The 15,498-nt window shown below is 43.4% G+C and overlaps 1 protein-coding gene across 1 annotated transcript; it reads left to right on the plus strand.

The window, feature by feature from the left end:
• The first annotated feature begins 11,406 nt into the window (after window positions 1–11,406).
• Window positions 11,407–13,181, plus strand: LOC308527519 (cell growth-regulating nucleolar protein-like). The gene has a single exon (XM_081102845.1). The coding sequence runs from the start codon at window positions 11,963–11,965 to the stop codon at window positions 13,025–13,027; it is 1,065 nt and encodes a 354-aa protein (XP_080958971.1). The 5' UTR covers window positions 11,407–11,962; the 3' UTR covers window positions 13,028–13,181.
• The last annotated feature ends 2,317 nt before the right edge of the window (window positions 13,182–15,498 follow it).

Genomic DNA, 15,498 nt, shown 5'->3' on the forward strand with positions numbered 1-15,498 from the left:
CTCGCAGTCTGGGACCCCTCGGGGGTGACCACTTGCTGGCTTAGGCCTGCTCCCCGGGGGATTGGGCCTAAGATGGCAATCAGACATCCCTCTGGCAGCCCGGCAGCCTTCGGGGGATGCCCACTTGCCAGCAGGGAGCAGACCTAAGCTGCAGTCAGACATCCTTAGTGCTGCTGAGGAGGCAGGAGAGGCTCCCACCACCACTGCTATACCGGGCTATCAGCCTGGCTTGTGGCTGAGCAGAGCTCCCCACTGTGAGAGCACACTGACCACCAGGGGGCAGCTCCTGCATTGAGCGTCTGCCCCCTGGTGGTCAGTGTGTGTCATAGTGACCAGTCATTCCCAGTCTTTCTGCTGTTAGGGTCAGTTTGAATATTACCCTTTTACTATATAGGATAGAGGCCTGGTGCAAGGGTGGGTGCTGGCTGGTTTTCCCTGAAGTGTGATCCTGATCAGGGTGGGGTCCCGCTTGGGTACCTGGCCAGCCTGGATGACGGGCTGATGGCTGTTTGCAAATGGTCACACCCCCTTCAGGGTGGGGGTCCCCACTGGGGTGCCTGGCCAGTCTGGGTGAGGGGCTGAGGGCTGTTTTCAGGCTGGCGGGCAACTGTAGCTCCCAGCCTCTCTTTTTTTCTTTTTTTTTTATTCTGGGATTTATTTACCTTCTATAGCTGTCATTGGAGCTGAGAGCCAGCTCCAGCTTGAGGCCGTGGCTGGCTGAAAGCAGGTTTCTGGATTTGTTTAGCTTCTATAATTGAAACTCTGTTGCCATCACTAGTGCTCTAAGCTCTGAGCCCGCTGGAGGCTGAAAGCAGGTTTCTGGGTTTGTTTAGCTTCTATAATTGCAACATTGTTGCATCCGGAGCTCAGAGCTGGGTCACAGCAGGCGGGGAACCTTGGCTTCCTCCATTCCTGGAGCAAGCAAGTCTCATGTTCGCTTCAGCTGCCTGGCTGCCAGCCGCCATCTTGGTTGGCAGTTAATTTGCATATTGCCCTGATTATCAAATGGGAAGGGTAGTGAAGGTATGGTTAATTACCATGTTTGTCTATTATTAGATAGGATAGTTGCTTAACTTTTTAAGTAGCCCAGTTATTCAAATCAGTGTTGCTATTGTTGCTGGATTTCATAAGGCCAGCTTTTACCATGCTAACTATTTTAATCATTAGTCAGACTTGGTCTTGAGCTGTAACATGAAATGCAGTAAAAATGGGTAAGATTAATTAGAGTGTTTCCAGAGAGCATGTTAGTCAAGTTCAGGACTTCCTCTCATGGGGGACAGGAAAAACATGGTGGGTCTTTATTTTTTCTCACCTCCTGGGGTCCAGGAAAAGATCAGAAGATATGGGAAAAAGGTCAATGGGAGAATTCATGGCAGCTTCTCCAGAAGAGACATGGGAGGGATGACTTTCTTCTTTCCTCCAGTTATTCTGTTTGCCAAGATTATGTCATTAAGCCACAGTGTTTGAGCATTTCTCAGACAGTATGGAAAATGGCAAATACCAGGGATGTAGGCAACGTGGGAACCTTGCAGGAGATGACCTAGCCTTGGAGCATACAAGTCCCCTGAGGGCTTGGGGTGACTGGGCAGAGAGAAACATCTGGGAACTAGCACACGAGGTTTTCCGATAAAGGTCTGAAATCATAGACAGTCCACTAACATTGTTTTCTACCATAAATACATGATATGTATTCACGTGTGTATTATTTTCTGTCAATATCCTATTAATTTGTTTGTTAAAAAGTAGTATATATGGTGGTTAGGAGCAATACTTGTTGCATAAATTTGGATACTTCTCTGCCACTGGTGAGCTGCATTTGGATCAGTTAACCTCTTTGTGTCCCAGTTTCTTCATCTAAAGAAAGGAGTAATAAAAATACTATACCATAGTGTCTTGAGGATTAAATGGATTTTATATTTAAAACATTGCCTGGCACATAGTGAATCACTGAACAAGTGCTTATCTATATATATAAAAGCCTAAGTGACCTTTATGACCAGTCACTATGATGCACACTGACCACCAGGGGGCAGACGCTCAATGCAGTTGCTGCCCCCTGGTGGTCAGTGCACTCCCACAGCCAACCTCCCATGGCCGGCCAACCTCCCATGGTCCCTCCCCCTGGCTGGCCAGCTTGATCAGCCCTGATTGGGACTAGGTGAGATGGGCTCCTATTGGCCCCCATCGCCAGCCAGGCCAAGGGACCGCACCCATGCACAAATTCTTGTGCACTCGGAGGGGGGAGTCCCTCAGCCCAGCCTGCGCCCATCCGCACTCCAGGACCTCTTGGGGGATGTCCACTGTCGACTTAGGCCCACTCCCCGGGGGATCAGGCCTAAACTTGCAGTCAGACATCCTTCTGGCAGCCAGGGAGCCCTCAGGGGATGTCCGACTAAAGGCTTAGGCCCCAAAGGGATCGAGTCTAAACCGTTAGTTGGACATTCTTAGTGCTGCCACGGAGGTGGGAGAGGCTCCTGCCACCACCACTGCGCTGGCCAGCCATGAGCCAGCTTCTGGCTGAGTGGCACTCCCCATATGGAAGTGCACTGACCACCAGGGGGCAGCTCCTGCATTGAGTGTCTGCCCCCTGGTGGCCAGTGCGCATCATAGCAATTGGTCATTCTACCCTTCAGGCAATATTAGCCTTTTATTATTATTATACTAGAGGCCCGGTGCACAAAAATTTGTGCACTCGGGGGGAAGGGGGGTTCCCTCAGCCCGGCCTGTTCCCTCTAGCAGTCTGGGACCCCTCGGGAGATAACGACCTGCTGGCTTAGGCCTGCTCCCGGGTGGCAGAGTGCAGGCCCAATCCCTAGGTGCAACCCCTGGTTGGGCTCAGAGCAGGGCTGATTGGGGGGTTGGGGCACCACCCCCTGTCACACTCAAGGCAGGGTCGATGGGGAGGTTGCGGCGCGACCCCATGTCATGCACAGAGCAGGGCCCATCAGGGGGTTGGGGAGCTCCCTCCTGTCACACACAGAGCAGGGCCCATCAGGGGGTTGAGGAGCTCCCCCCTGTCACTCACAGAGTAGGTCCGATAGGGGAGTTGGGGCACCATCCCCTGTCACACACAGAGCAGGGCCGATCAGGGGGTTGGGGTGCCGCCACTCTCACACTCAGGACAGGGCTGATGGGGATGTTATGGCTCTACCCCGTCACACACAGAGCAGGGCCCGGGGGGGGGGGGGCGCGGTTGGGGTGCCACACCCTGTCACACACAGAGCAGGGCTGATCAGGGTGTTTGGGCGCTGACCCCTGTCATGCTGATCCCGGTGCCAGGAGGCCTCTCGGCTCCACTGATCCCGGTGCTGGGAGGCATATTACCCTTTTACTGTATAGAATAGAGGCCTGGTGCATGGGTGGGGCCGGCTGGTTTGCCCTGAAGGGTGTCCTGGATCAGGGTTGGGGCCCCACTGGGGTGCCTGGCCAGCCTGGGTGAGGGGATGATGGCTGTTTGCAGCTGGTCACACACCCTTCAGGGTGGGTGTTCCCATTGGGGTGCCTGGCCAGTCTGGGTGAGGGGCTGAGGGCTGTTTTCAGGCTGGGGGTGACTGAAGCTCCCAACCACTCCTTTTTTCCTTTTTCTTTTTTTTTATTCTGGGCCAGCTTTAGCTTGAGGCTTGGCTCCAGCTCTTAGGCCTCTGCTGCTGAAAGTAGGTTTCTGGCCTTTGTTTACAATATTGCAAATCTGCTGGCTGAAGTCTGGCAGTATTCGTTACAATGTTTGAAACTGCAGGCTCAGAGGCCTGCAGCGGCAGGCGGGGAACGTTGGTTTCCTCCGTCACTGAGGCAAGCAAGCGTCACTGAGGCAAGCTGCCTGGCTGCCGGCTGCCATCTTGGCTGACAGTTAATTTGCATATCTCCCTGATTAGCCAGTGAAAAGGGTAGCGGTCGTACGCCACTTACCATGTTTCTCTTTTATTAGTGTAGATAGGATGTCCCTATTTCCCCCCTTTTGCCCCCTCTACCCAGCTCTTGCCCCCCACTTCTTTCTGACCATCACCATACTGTTGTCTGTGTCCAGGGGTTGTGCATTTATTTTCTTTGGCTAATCCCTTCTTTAAATTCACTTCTTTAAATTTTTATTCAAATAAGTGCTTATAACTGTACTATTATATATTTTCTATTATATCATTTAGAATTAGGATATTTTTTAATTGAACCCTTATAAATTTTAGCACAATTTAATAAATTATGCTAGAAGCAATTAGGAGATTTTTCATGTAATGCAGATACATTTCAATTAATATTTTATTAATTTTTAATTTTTTAATATTTTATTTAAAAATAATCTCATACATGTAAAAAAACTATAAAGTACTACAGTATATTATATGTACCCTTCACCCAATTTCTTATGTTAATAATTTAAACATAACCATTATACAACTAACAAAATTTGGAATATATTTTTCTTATAATCTCTTTAATGTTACTTAATCTATTTACTTTGTTTTTGTTAATCTTCACCCAAGGATATTTTTCCATTGAATTTTAGAGAGAGTAAAGGGAAAAGGAGAGACTCATTGATTGGTTACTTCTTGCACATGCTCTGATAGAGGCTGGGGATCAAGCCAGCAACTGAGGTACATGCCCTTGACTGGAATTGAACCTGGGACCCTTAAGTCCACGGGCTAATGCTCTATCCACTGAGCAAAACAGGCTGCAGCTTAATTCATTTACTTTTAATCTATATGTGTCTTTATATTTAAAGTGGGTTTTGTTTTTGATTCACCCTCATAATCTGTCTTTTAATTGGTGTATTTATGCCACTGACTTTCAGAGTGCTTACTGATAGAGTTACTACCATATCAGGTGGCTTCTGGGGCTTCTGGGGCGGGCCTGTGGCCCAGGATCAGATACAATCATGGGTGGTAGGCAGGCGGCTTCTGGGATCACACACTGGGGTCTGGATGGTGGCTTGTGCTGGCGGCTCACGCTGTCCCACCCTGCCTGCAGTATGCAAATTAGCTGCCATCTTTGTTGGTGGTTAATTTGCATATCACACTGATTAGCCAATGGGAGGTGTAGCAAAGGTACGGTCAATTACCATGTTTGTCTATTATTAGATAGGATACCTTGTTAAGTTTGTATTTTATGGTAGGAGTTGTACCTTATTTTTAGACAACAGATAGCTCCAGGGTTATTAGGAGGGAAGAGTCGACTCAGACGTAATATTCTGTGAATATTTCTATGAAACTACACTGGAAACTTAGGGAGGATTGCCCTATGCTAATCTAGGCATTAAACTATCTTTGTTATTTCAACCAACATATTTGTTGTGCCAAATTCTTAACTTTACATTCAGTTATGAAGAACATTATCTTGATAAATCATTCAGCATATATAGGGCATCCCAAAAAAATGTACACACACTTTAAATAATTATTAATTCCAATGTTTCTTTCTTTTCAGATTTAACCCATTGGAATTAATTAAAGCGTGTGTACATTTTGGGGGACAACCTGTATGTAGTACTTATAGATTAAAAATATGGTTTTCTATCTTTATTTTAAATATATGTTTGTTTTGGGTTATTTTCCTTTGCCCAAGAATCTGACTTGAGAGTTTTAATGAGTTTTTGATATTTGTTTTAACTACACAAGTATTTCATGTTCATCATAAAAATGAGAAAATATAAATAAATCAAAAAACTATTGCCCAGACTGCAACCAAATGATGGCCATTGTTCACAGATTAGTGTTTGTTCTTTTAAATATTCTTTCTTTAAGTCCTTCCCCCCTTGTGTACAAGCAATGCATTGTGTTTTCTCCTAAAGTTGTACTTTAAAATACATATTATTATGTAACCTTAATGCCTCACTGTGCAATACATCATGAACATATATCTATATCTTTATAGACTTATAAAGTCCTTTTGTAATATTCAGTTTTGTGGGTATACCATAATCTCTTATGTCAGGCATTTAATCTGGTTTTATTGTTGCACATAATAAACAAAGTTGTGACAAACATCAAAAGAGAAAAAAAGATAGAATATTTTATAATCCCACGATGTCTGACTTCAGAGAATGGATTATAACATAACTGAAGTATTTTTCAAATGTGAATGAGTTCAATGCTCCCACTTAATACATTGTTAAAAAGGTGCTCTTGTAGGGCCAGTGTTCCTCAGTGGTTGAGCATCAACCTATGAACCAGGAGGTCACGGTTCAATTCCAGGTTAGGGCACATGCCCAGGTTGTGGGCTCAATCCCCAGTAGGGGGTGTGTGGGATGTTTCTATCTCTCTCTCCCTCTCTGAAATCAGTAGAAAATATATTTTAAAAAGGAAAAATAAAGCCAGGTTCTTATAGTCTTTAAGTCACTTCATAACATCTGATGACCTTGATAAAGAATAGTTATATTAATTAGTTGTGACTTCTAGACAAAAATTCTGATATGGTACGTTTCTTTCCTGATTACAACTCATTCTATGCTAAAATTAGGTACTGCCAAAGAAAAGAAAAAGAAACACAAATAGACACCTAGTGATTAAACAAGAATTACATTACAAAATGTAATCAGACATATACTTACTGGTTTTGACAAAAAATAGCTTATGTGGCCTGAATAAAACATCAACTGTATATAAATCTCTCTCAGGGGATCATTTTTTCAAGATGATATAAAACTGCATTTCATGTACATTCAGGATTTTTAAAAATATGTTTTTATTTATTTTAGAAGGGGAGGAAGAGAGAGATAGAGAGAGAGGAGAGAGAGAGAGAGAGAGAGAGAGAGGAGAGAGAGAGAGAGAGAGAGAGAGAGAGAAACAACAGTCAGTTGCTTCCCTGCATGCATCCAGCCAAGCATCAAACCTGAAACCTGAGCATGTCCCTGGCTGGGAATCGAACCTGTAACTTTTCGGTGCACAGGATGATGCTCAACCAGGTCTCCCTCACCCCTCCAGAATTATTTTAAATCTTTTGAAAGTTCATTTTTATTTAGTTCAGAAAAATTTGCTCTGAATACTTTGGCTGGTTTACATTCCTGCTTAGTGAATACATTTATTTTCATAGAGTTTATTTTCTATGTTCATGGATCTTAGAGCTGGAAGGAGTCTCTTTGACTTCAGAGTTTTAATTTATATTAAAATCAATAAGAAATATATATAATAAGGTATTTTCAAATGAAAAACAATACATCAAAGATGCAAAAACGCTGGGAGGCATGTTAAAGGGGAACTGGGAATTAACTCTAGGATGTGGCAAAACACCCCTAAGCACAAATCAGCATTTCATAGCCAGTGATATATATATAGTTTATTGGGTATTACTAGAAAGTAGTTCACAATCAAGGATGCGCATAATAAATTCTGCCACCGCTGCACTTGTTGGCAATCACTTTCAGCCACATCAAGTCTCCAGATAAATGTGTTCTGTCTGAACCAACTCTAACAGGAACCCAGACAGCTAACCTGTGTGTGCTTTTGTAATTAAGAAGCTGAAGGTCTTCCTCCTTAGAAAACCAGGACAAAAAATAACTCAGAGCTCCTCCTTCCGCACTCTACCTGGAACTCTGCTGCACTCTGCAGCCAACATAAGGGTAAGAGCTTATACCTCCGTTATACCCTTATTTATAAATGAAAAACAAACAAACCAAAGACCTGATTTTTAGGGTCAACTAGAATTCCATTTTTGTGGATTTTATAGGAATTGAAAGCACAGACTTTAAAAATTTTGTTTTGCTAAAACCTTCAAGGAAACATACACAACACCAAATTAGGCTCCGTGGAATGTGACCCAAAGAACAAAGCTAAGGAAGTTGACTTCGATCCTAAACTTGTTTATTATTTCTCTCTGAGAATCTCATCTACCAATCCCCAATGTTTCTCTGCTAACCTTTATTCTTACAGTTTTTCTAAGCAATTACACATCCTGTAGCTACAGTTTCCTTCATTAATCCGTTTGGGGAAAAGTAATGTCAGATAAGTAACACCTGCTTCCATGAGTTAAATCAGGATGCACATGGTTCATCTGCAATGCTAAGCTGTGGCCAAGAAATTTCAGAGGCAACTGGACAGTCAGTAACCTCTACTCATACAAATGCAACACCGTTTGCTAGACGATTACAGTGGTTCATAACCCTGGGTAAACAGGGTTGAATGCTGTCGGTTTTAATTTTTTCTCTTTTTTTATTGAGACAAAATCTATATATAAAAAGTCCATCTACAAGTTTGACAAATGTATACAGTTGTATTGTGTCCACCACCATCAAGATGTGGAATTTTCACCACTCCACAAGGTTTCCTCATGCCTCCTTCCGGTCAATCCCCTCCTTCCATCCCAGCCACTGGAAACCACAGATCTCTTTTGTTCCCATAGTTTTGATGTTTCTGGAATGTCAGATAATGAAATTATACAGTATATGTCTTTTGTGTCTAGCTTTTTACCTTAGTGTGGTACTTTCAAGAATCATCCATTTTGGTGCATGTATCATCAGTAGTCTGTTCCTTTTTGTTGCTAAATAGCATTCCATGTATAGGTAAATCAGAACTTGTTTATTCATTCACCAGCTGAAGTACATTTTGATTGTTCACAGATTGGGGCATTTACCACTTAAGCCGCAACAAAGATTTACATACAGGTCATTGTGCGACATGTGTTTTCAATTCTCTTGGCTATGTGTCTGGTGTATATAGTTAAATTCATCTTTGCCTTTATATTAAAAATGCTCAACTGTTTTTTTCAGAGTGACTGGATCCTTTTGCATTCCCCCTAGCAATGAATGAGAGTTTGTTTTTCTACATCCTTACCAAAACTCGGTATGATTGGTCTTTTTTTGTATTAATAATTCTAGTGTTTGGATGGTAGTATCTCATGTTGGTTTTAAACATTTGCATTTTCCTCATGATAAAAAATTAGGAGCACATCTTTTGTGTGCTTATTTATCATTCTTATATCTGCTGTGGGTTGTTTGCCTTCTTACAGCATTTCATAAGTTAAGGGTGTGTTTTTCCCCTACCGTGGTCAGCAAACTGCGGCTCGCGAGCCACATGCGGCTCTTTGGCCCCTTGAGTGTGGCTCTTCCTAAGCCTTAGGAGTACCCTAATTAAGTTAATAACAATGTACCTACCTATATAGTTTAAGTTTAAAAAATCTGGCTCTCAAAAGAAATTTCAATCGTTGTCCTGTTGATATTGGGCTCTGTTGACTAGTGAGTTTGCCGACCACTGGCCTAGAAGTTTTATTGTTTTAGCTCTTACATTTAGGGTATGATCCATGCTGAGTTCATTCTTGTTCATGGTAAGAGTTGAGGTTCATTCTTTTTGCACGTGGCTATCCTCTGGTATTGTGCCACCATGACCGTGGGCTAGTGTGGAGCTTGGGGTCTTGGAGGAGGGTGTTCACTGTGCTCCTGCATCATCCCCCCCCCCACCCCACCCCCGCAGCAGGCCCTGCGCACCTGCATCGCACAAGGCTGCTCTCGCCATGCTCTTGCCCCTCCCTTAGTGCACCACAGTTTGGTGAGAGGCTGCTGGGCAATGGGGGTGGTTTCTCATTTCTCCGACTCCACCCCCAATCTCAGGCAGACCCTGTACACCTGAGCCTCAGCAGTGGCGTTTTCTCAGCAGCCCTGCCGGCTTCTCATGCACTTGGAGAGTTCCACTTCTCCCCCCTAGGGTCAGCTAACCTCTGTCATTAATTGGCGGAAACCTTGGGTGTGAGTAAGGTTCTCTCCCTCCGGTTTGGCAGCCGAATATTGCCTTGCAAAGGGCAGATGTCTCTGCACAAAGAGGATTTTTGCTGCAGCTGATCTTTGCTGGGGTGGATGGAAGGTTTCCTGTCCTACCCCAGAGGGAGCAACGAAAGGTCAGCTCTGGGACCTGGGCTTTTCCCATTCTCCAGTGGTAAGTGCCTTTTACTTCATATTTTCATATTTAAAAGGGGTTCAGGACACAGGAGGTTTGGGGCCTGTCTATAGCTGCGGCCAATCATTTCCTGGTGTTCACAGAGTTTCTGGAGAATGAATGGGCTTCTGAAGATACCCCTGCTCCACTCTCAATCTTTGGCAAACCTTGCACACCTTGTGTTACTGAAGGAGGCACAATGGCCGTTTGCGCTGCCTCTAATGTTAATCAGCAGTGCTTGCTGGAGAATCGTGGGAAATATTCCAGTGCATATAGACGCCCCATATCTGGGTTCCCAGAGATGCTGAACTGTCGGTCTTGCCCTTAGTTTAAGAATCCATTACAATTGCAAGAGGTAAAGGAAGGCTCACATCTCCAGGCAGCTTCGTGTCTCATGACCTTTGTCCTTCTCTCTTGCACCCTTCTCCTCACAGAGACTGCCCCCCCCCCCCCTCATCTATGGATGATCTGTTCTCCTCTCATGGAATTTCTAATGTTTCTTTCGCTTTACAGTCGGCTGCTCAGCTCATCTAGCTTTGTTTTTTTATTGCTCAGAGTATAAATACTTCCCCCTCTTTTTATCACACGGTATGCTTGGCGTCTTGAAAGGCTAGCACCCATTTTTAGATTGTCAAAGAATGGACCAGAGAACCATCTTCTGCAAGAGCTGGTTTTCAAGTTTTCAGAGACATACAGACACACTTATTTGGGGGAACTCGTGTTGTAGTTTCATGTGTGAAAGCTGTGTTGGAAGAGGGGTCTGTGCAACACAGGTGTGCACAATGGTGGTCGCTAGCTGACAGCGGCCACGTCTACGGTCCCTCAGTGGTGTCCCAGCCAGTCAACCCAGCAGGTAACAGATGAATAGGATTTATTTTTTTCCCTAAACACCTGAATTGGCTCCCTCTTCTTATTTTAGAGGAGTTTTCAGGATTAAGCAGACATCAGTGGCCTTGAGAAGAATTATTTGGGATTTATTTCTATAATAATTTAATGCTTTAGGTACTTTTCTTTAGTATAAAAGGGAGAAAAGAAGAGGAATGTTGTATATGGGAGGCATCATACTCTTTTGCGTGTTTATTTTAAGCATTTTTGTGTATCCCTTTGTATATTGCAATTGGCTGAAGTCCACAAAGATGGGCTTTCTACATTCAGCTGCTGCAGTGTTCAGATAATTTAAATGAACTGTTAGGAATCAGTTTGCAGGTCAACAGTTTCTCTTTAAAGGGACAAAAAAAATTGCAAAAGCAATGTTGCTTTGCAGAGGGGAGTCCCACAAACGCTGCTATGGGTGGGATGGGGCTGGTGCTGTGTAACCAGTGTTTGGCTTTCTTTTCAAGTGCGGGCAATGGGGAGAGAACCTAGAGTGAGGCAAGTTCTCTTCCCCAGCCCTTGTCTGTCTGTCTGTGGTGGTTTCTGTTTCAGGGAGGTGTGGTGGGATCATAAGTCATTCCCCTTCCCTTCTAGGCCTCCTGCTGTAAATGGAGGACCTGTCTGGTTTCTGGTTTGGCTGGGGTCCCATAAGGGTATGGGACCCTTCAATAAAGGATAGCAAACAGGAAAAAAAAGTGTTGCTGAATTTATTTATTTATTTTCTCAATTGATTTTTTAGAGAGAGTGGAAGTGTGGGAGGGATGGGAGAGGGGGAGAGAGAGAGAGAGAGAGAGAGAGAGAGAGAGAGAGAGAGAGAGAGGAGAGATGGATGTGAGAGAGACACATTGCCTCCCACACACACCCTGACTAGGGCCTGGGATCAAACCTACAACCCAGGCGCATACCTTTGACTGGGAATTGAATACTGCATGGGCTTATGCTCTAACCATTGAACACCCTGGCCAGGGCTGAATTTCATATTCCCCAGTTTAGAAATTAAAATGCAGAGAAACGAATTCTGCGCCGGGAAGCGAGGCGGGCGGCTGGCGGCCGGCGGCGGCTGCGCTGGGCTGGCGGGCGGCCGCGGCGATTCCACGTGCTCCCCGCGGCGTGGCGGACACCGGCTGAGAGGCAATGCTTGCTATCTTCAGTTGGAGGGACTGACTTTTCACATGGTGTATTTTTAAAAAGATTTAAAGCCTATCTTGTATAGAGAATATTTAATCATTTAGCTAAAAATGGTATTTTTTACATGCAATGCATGTGGTGAATCAGTGAAGAAAATACAAGTGGAAACGCATGTGGCTGTTGGCAGGAACTGCGAGCGCCTTTCCTGCGTTGACTGCGGTAAAGATTTCTGGGGCGAGGACTACAAAAACCATGTGAAATGCATAAGCGAAGGCCAGAAGCACGGCGGCAAAGGTTACGAAGGGAAAGCCCACAAAGGCGATATCAAACAGCAGGCGTGGGTGCAGAAAGTTAATGAATTAATAAAAAGACCCAATGTCAGCCCCAAAGTGAGAGAACTTTTAGAGCAAATTAGTGGTTTTGACAACATTCCCAGGAAAAAGGCAAAATTTCAGGAACCAGCCAGTAAAGGGCAAGAGCAAAAGCCACTCAACCAAGTGACAAAGCCACCTGCAGAAATCAGCACCACGGTGGCACCTTCCAAAGCCAATGACACCACGCAAGGACAAGCAGAGGCAAAGAAGAACAAGAGAGAGAGGCAGGAAGAGCGGCAGAAGAAAAGGAAAAAAGAAAAGAAAGAACTAAAATTAGAAAGCCACCAGGAGAAAACCAAGAGTCAGAAGTCTAAAAAGCGCAAAATGAGGCCTGAGGCCGAGCAGGAGGCGGGAGGGGAGGGTGCCCCCTCGGCCACGGGCCCCAAAGGGAACAAGAGCCAGGGGCCGAGCAGCACAGGCGAGTGTGGAGCGAATGGAGACGTGGACAAGGAAGAGACCAACATGGGAAAAGGGAAGCAGAAGCTTTCCGAAGTTGAAGCATATTCTAAGAAGAAAAAGATTAAGTTCCCAGGACTGGCTGAAGGCGGAGAGCCAGAAAACCATGAAGCTCCTGCTAAGGGTAAATTCAATTGGAAGGGGACTATTAAAGCAGTCCTGAAGCAGGCCCCAGACAATGAAATAGCAGTCAAAAAGCTAAGGAAAAAGGTTTTAGCTCAGTATTATGCGGTGATGAACGAACACCACAGGTTTGAAGAGGAGCTCCTGGCCATCTTCAACAAGAAAGTCAGCAAGAACCCTGCCTTCAAGCTACTCAAGGACAAGGTCAAACTTTTAAAGTGAACATTTTTGTATTTAATAAATTGAGTCCATTCTGTTGATTTCTTCCTTTCACTGCTGTTTGTAAAACATGTAATAAATAATAACTCAAATTTTGTTTTCTTATAAGAAAAATATATATTTTTGGTAGATCTTTTATGAGCAAAGAAACTATATTGTCCTGAAAAAAAAGAAAGAAATTAAAATGCAGTTGTCATTTGCAGGAAATTACTGAGAAACTATTCCACACTGTCTCATCTATCTGTTCATATGCATAAACCAGTTAGCATATTTTTTTAAGTGTCTAAAAGTGGATAATCAGTGACCACCTAAAATAATTGGTTAAACTGTCGCCTTTAAATTGACCCCATTGGCTCTATATGCCTCATTAAGTGTAATGTTTAATTACATTAACCTTTTCATTCAGTCATATTTGTACATTACATACTGTGTTCAGGCAGATTTGCAGTAATGCAAACGTAAATCAGATATAAACTCTATATTCAACAGTTTATAACTCATTAAGGATGCTATGAACCCAAATAATTACAAGACAAATTAGAAAGTTGTAAGTTGAATACGAAATCACTTGTTATGGGCCTTAGAGGTATGACAGATGCATTCCAGATGGGAAAGTGAAGGAAGACTTTGTGGATAGGTGACACTTGGCTTCAAACAACAGATGTGTTTGGAGGTGTGTAGGTAATGAAGAAGGGCTTTTCAAACAAAGCAAAGAACAGGTTTCTGGCAGCTTTTAGAAATGGTGTTGGAACAAGAGAGACTTACTAGTATTTCAAGTGCCAGGTCTGAAATAAATGTCCTCCAGGATAACAATGCCATGAAAACACACCAGGCACCTACTGTGCCCAGGGCCTGTTCTTACAACTCCCTTTCATTTGCATGGCTTGTCCGGGTTCTGTAGAAGGCCAATACCGCACTGGTGCACTGAACTCTACCTCTGCTTTCTCCCTCAAAATATTGCTCTTAAAATTTTCCCCATCTCTCATCATAATTTTTCTCTTTTTTCTGCATCGTGCCCATTCACGAATATGCTACACAACAACAAACAATCACACACACACACACACACACACACACACACACACACAAAACAACCCCTTTCTGTATCAGTTTGGTCTCACTGCACACCAAAAATTCAGTGGCTCAAAATCAGCATCCATTTTTAGCTCGCAGTTCCGTGGTTGGCAATTTAGGTTGGGCTCAGTTGGTCAGTTCTGCGCTTTACTGAGCTGGCTGGTGCATCATGTTGCTTGCATGGTGGTTCTGCCTTAGGGGGTGGGTGTCTGCACTCTGAGTGGCAGAGGATGTAAAATACAAAATGGAAACTATCTCAATAACTTCTTATAGTGATTGCAAAATGAAATAATATATTGGATTAATATAATATTTTGTAATGTTATATGATGTGGGAGAGTATATCATATGATAGTGGGTTAATATGATAAAATGTGTAATTTAAATCAATTTTAACATTTTGTTTTACTTTTCACAAATGTGGCTACAAGAAAAATGTTTATTACATCCATGACTCCCATTGTATTTCTATGAGACAGCAGTAATCTAGGGCTTGCAACTCAGTGTCATTTTGGATCAGCAGCTTAGCAACCTCTTGTTAGAAACACAGAATGTCAGTGCTTCTCAGATCAGAATCCACATTGTTGCAGATCCCCAAGTACCTCATATGCAAATTAAGATTTAAGAAGCCGTGACCTAAGGGACATAGAAGATCATAATAGTGATTCTACAAGGAAGATGAGAGAGCATAATATAATCTACTCTCAGGGAATTAATTGAGTGGTATTGTTACTGTTGGTTTAGCACTGTTCTAAGTGCTTTAGGTGTATTAGCTTGTTTAATAAGGTATAATGGAGAAGTATGTTTATGATGATCAGACAGCATACAGAAAAGTTTACATGAAAATTCACATTTAGAGAATAGCTCCTGTACATTTTTAAAATTCTTTTTAAAGCTGTTGATCATAATTAAAGCACTGAATGATACATAAAATATAATGCAATGCAGGTGATATGATGATTAAGGGGAAGAAAGGTGATTATTAAAATATGGCAGGAGCCCTAGTTGGTTTGGCTCAGTGGCTAGAGCGTCAGCCTGTGGACTGAAGGGTCCTTGGGTTTGACTGAGAGCCCAGTCAAGGGCAAATGCCCAAGTTGTGGGCTCGATCCCCAGCAGGGGGCGTGCAGGAAGCAGCTGATCAATGTTTTCTTTCATCATTGATGTTTCTATCTCTCTTTCCCTCTCCCTTCCTCTCTGAAATAAAAAAATATATATATTTTTTAAAAAGATGGCAAGAAAGAATTATATTTCTTAATAGCAGAATAAAAAGTCAAATAGTATTTTTACAGGAGATATTTCAAAATAACAAACCATTTCCTAGATTGTTTAGAAGGTGGCATTGGGAGTTCCACAAATGTGCCATGGAACGAAACACAGGATAATCTGCAATTATTTATTGC

The sequence above is a fragment of the Myotis nattereri genome, assembly GCF_964212035.1.
Source record: "Myotis nattereri genome assembly, chromosome: 12".
NCBI lineage: Eukaryota > Metazoa > Chordata > Mammalia > Chiroptera > Vespertilionidae > Myotis > Myotis nattereri.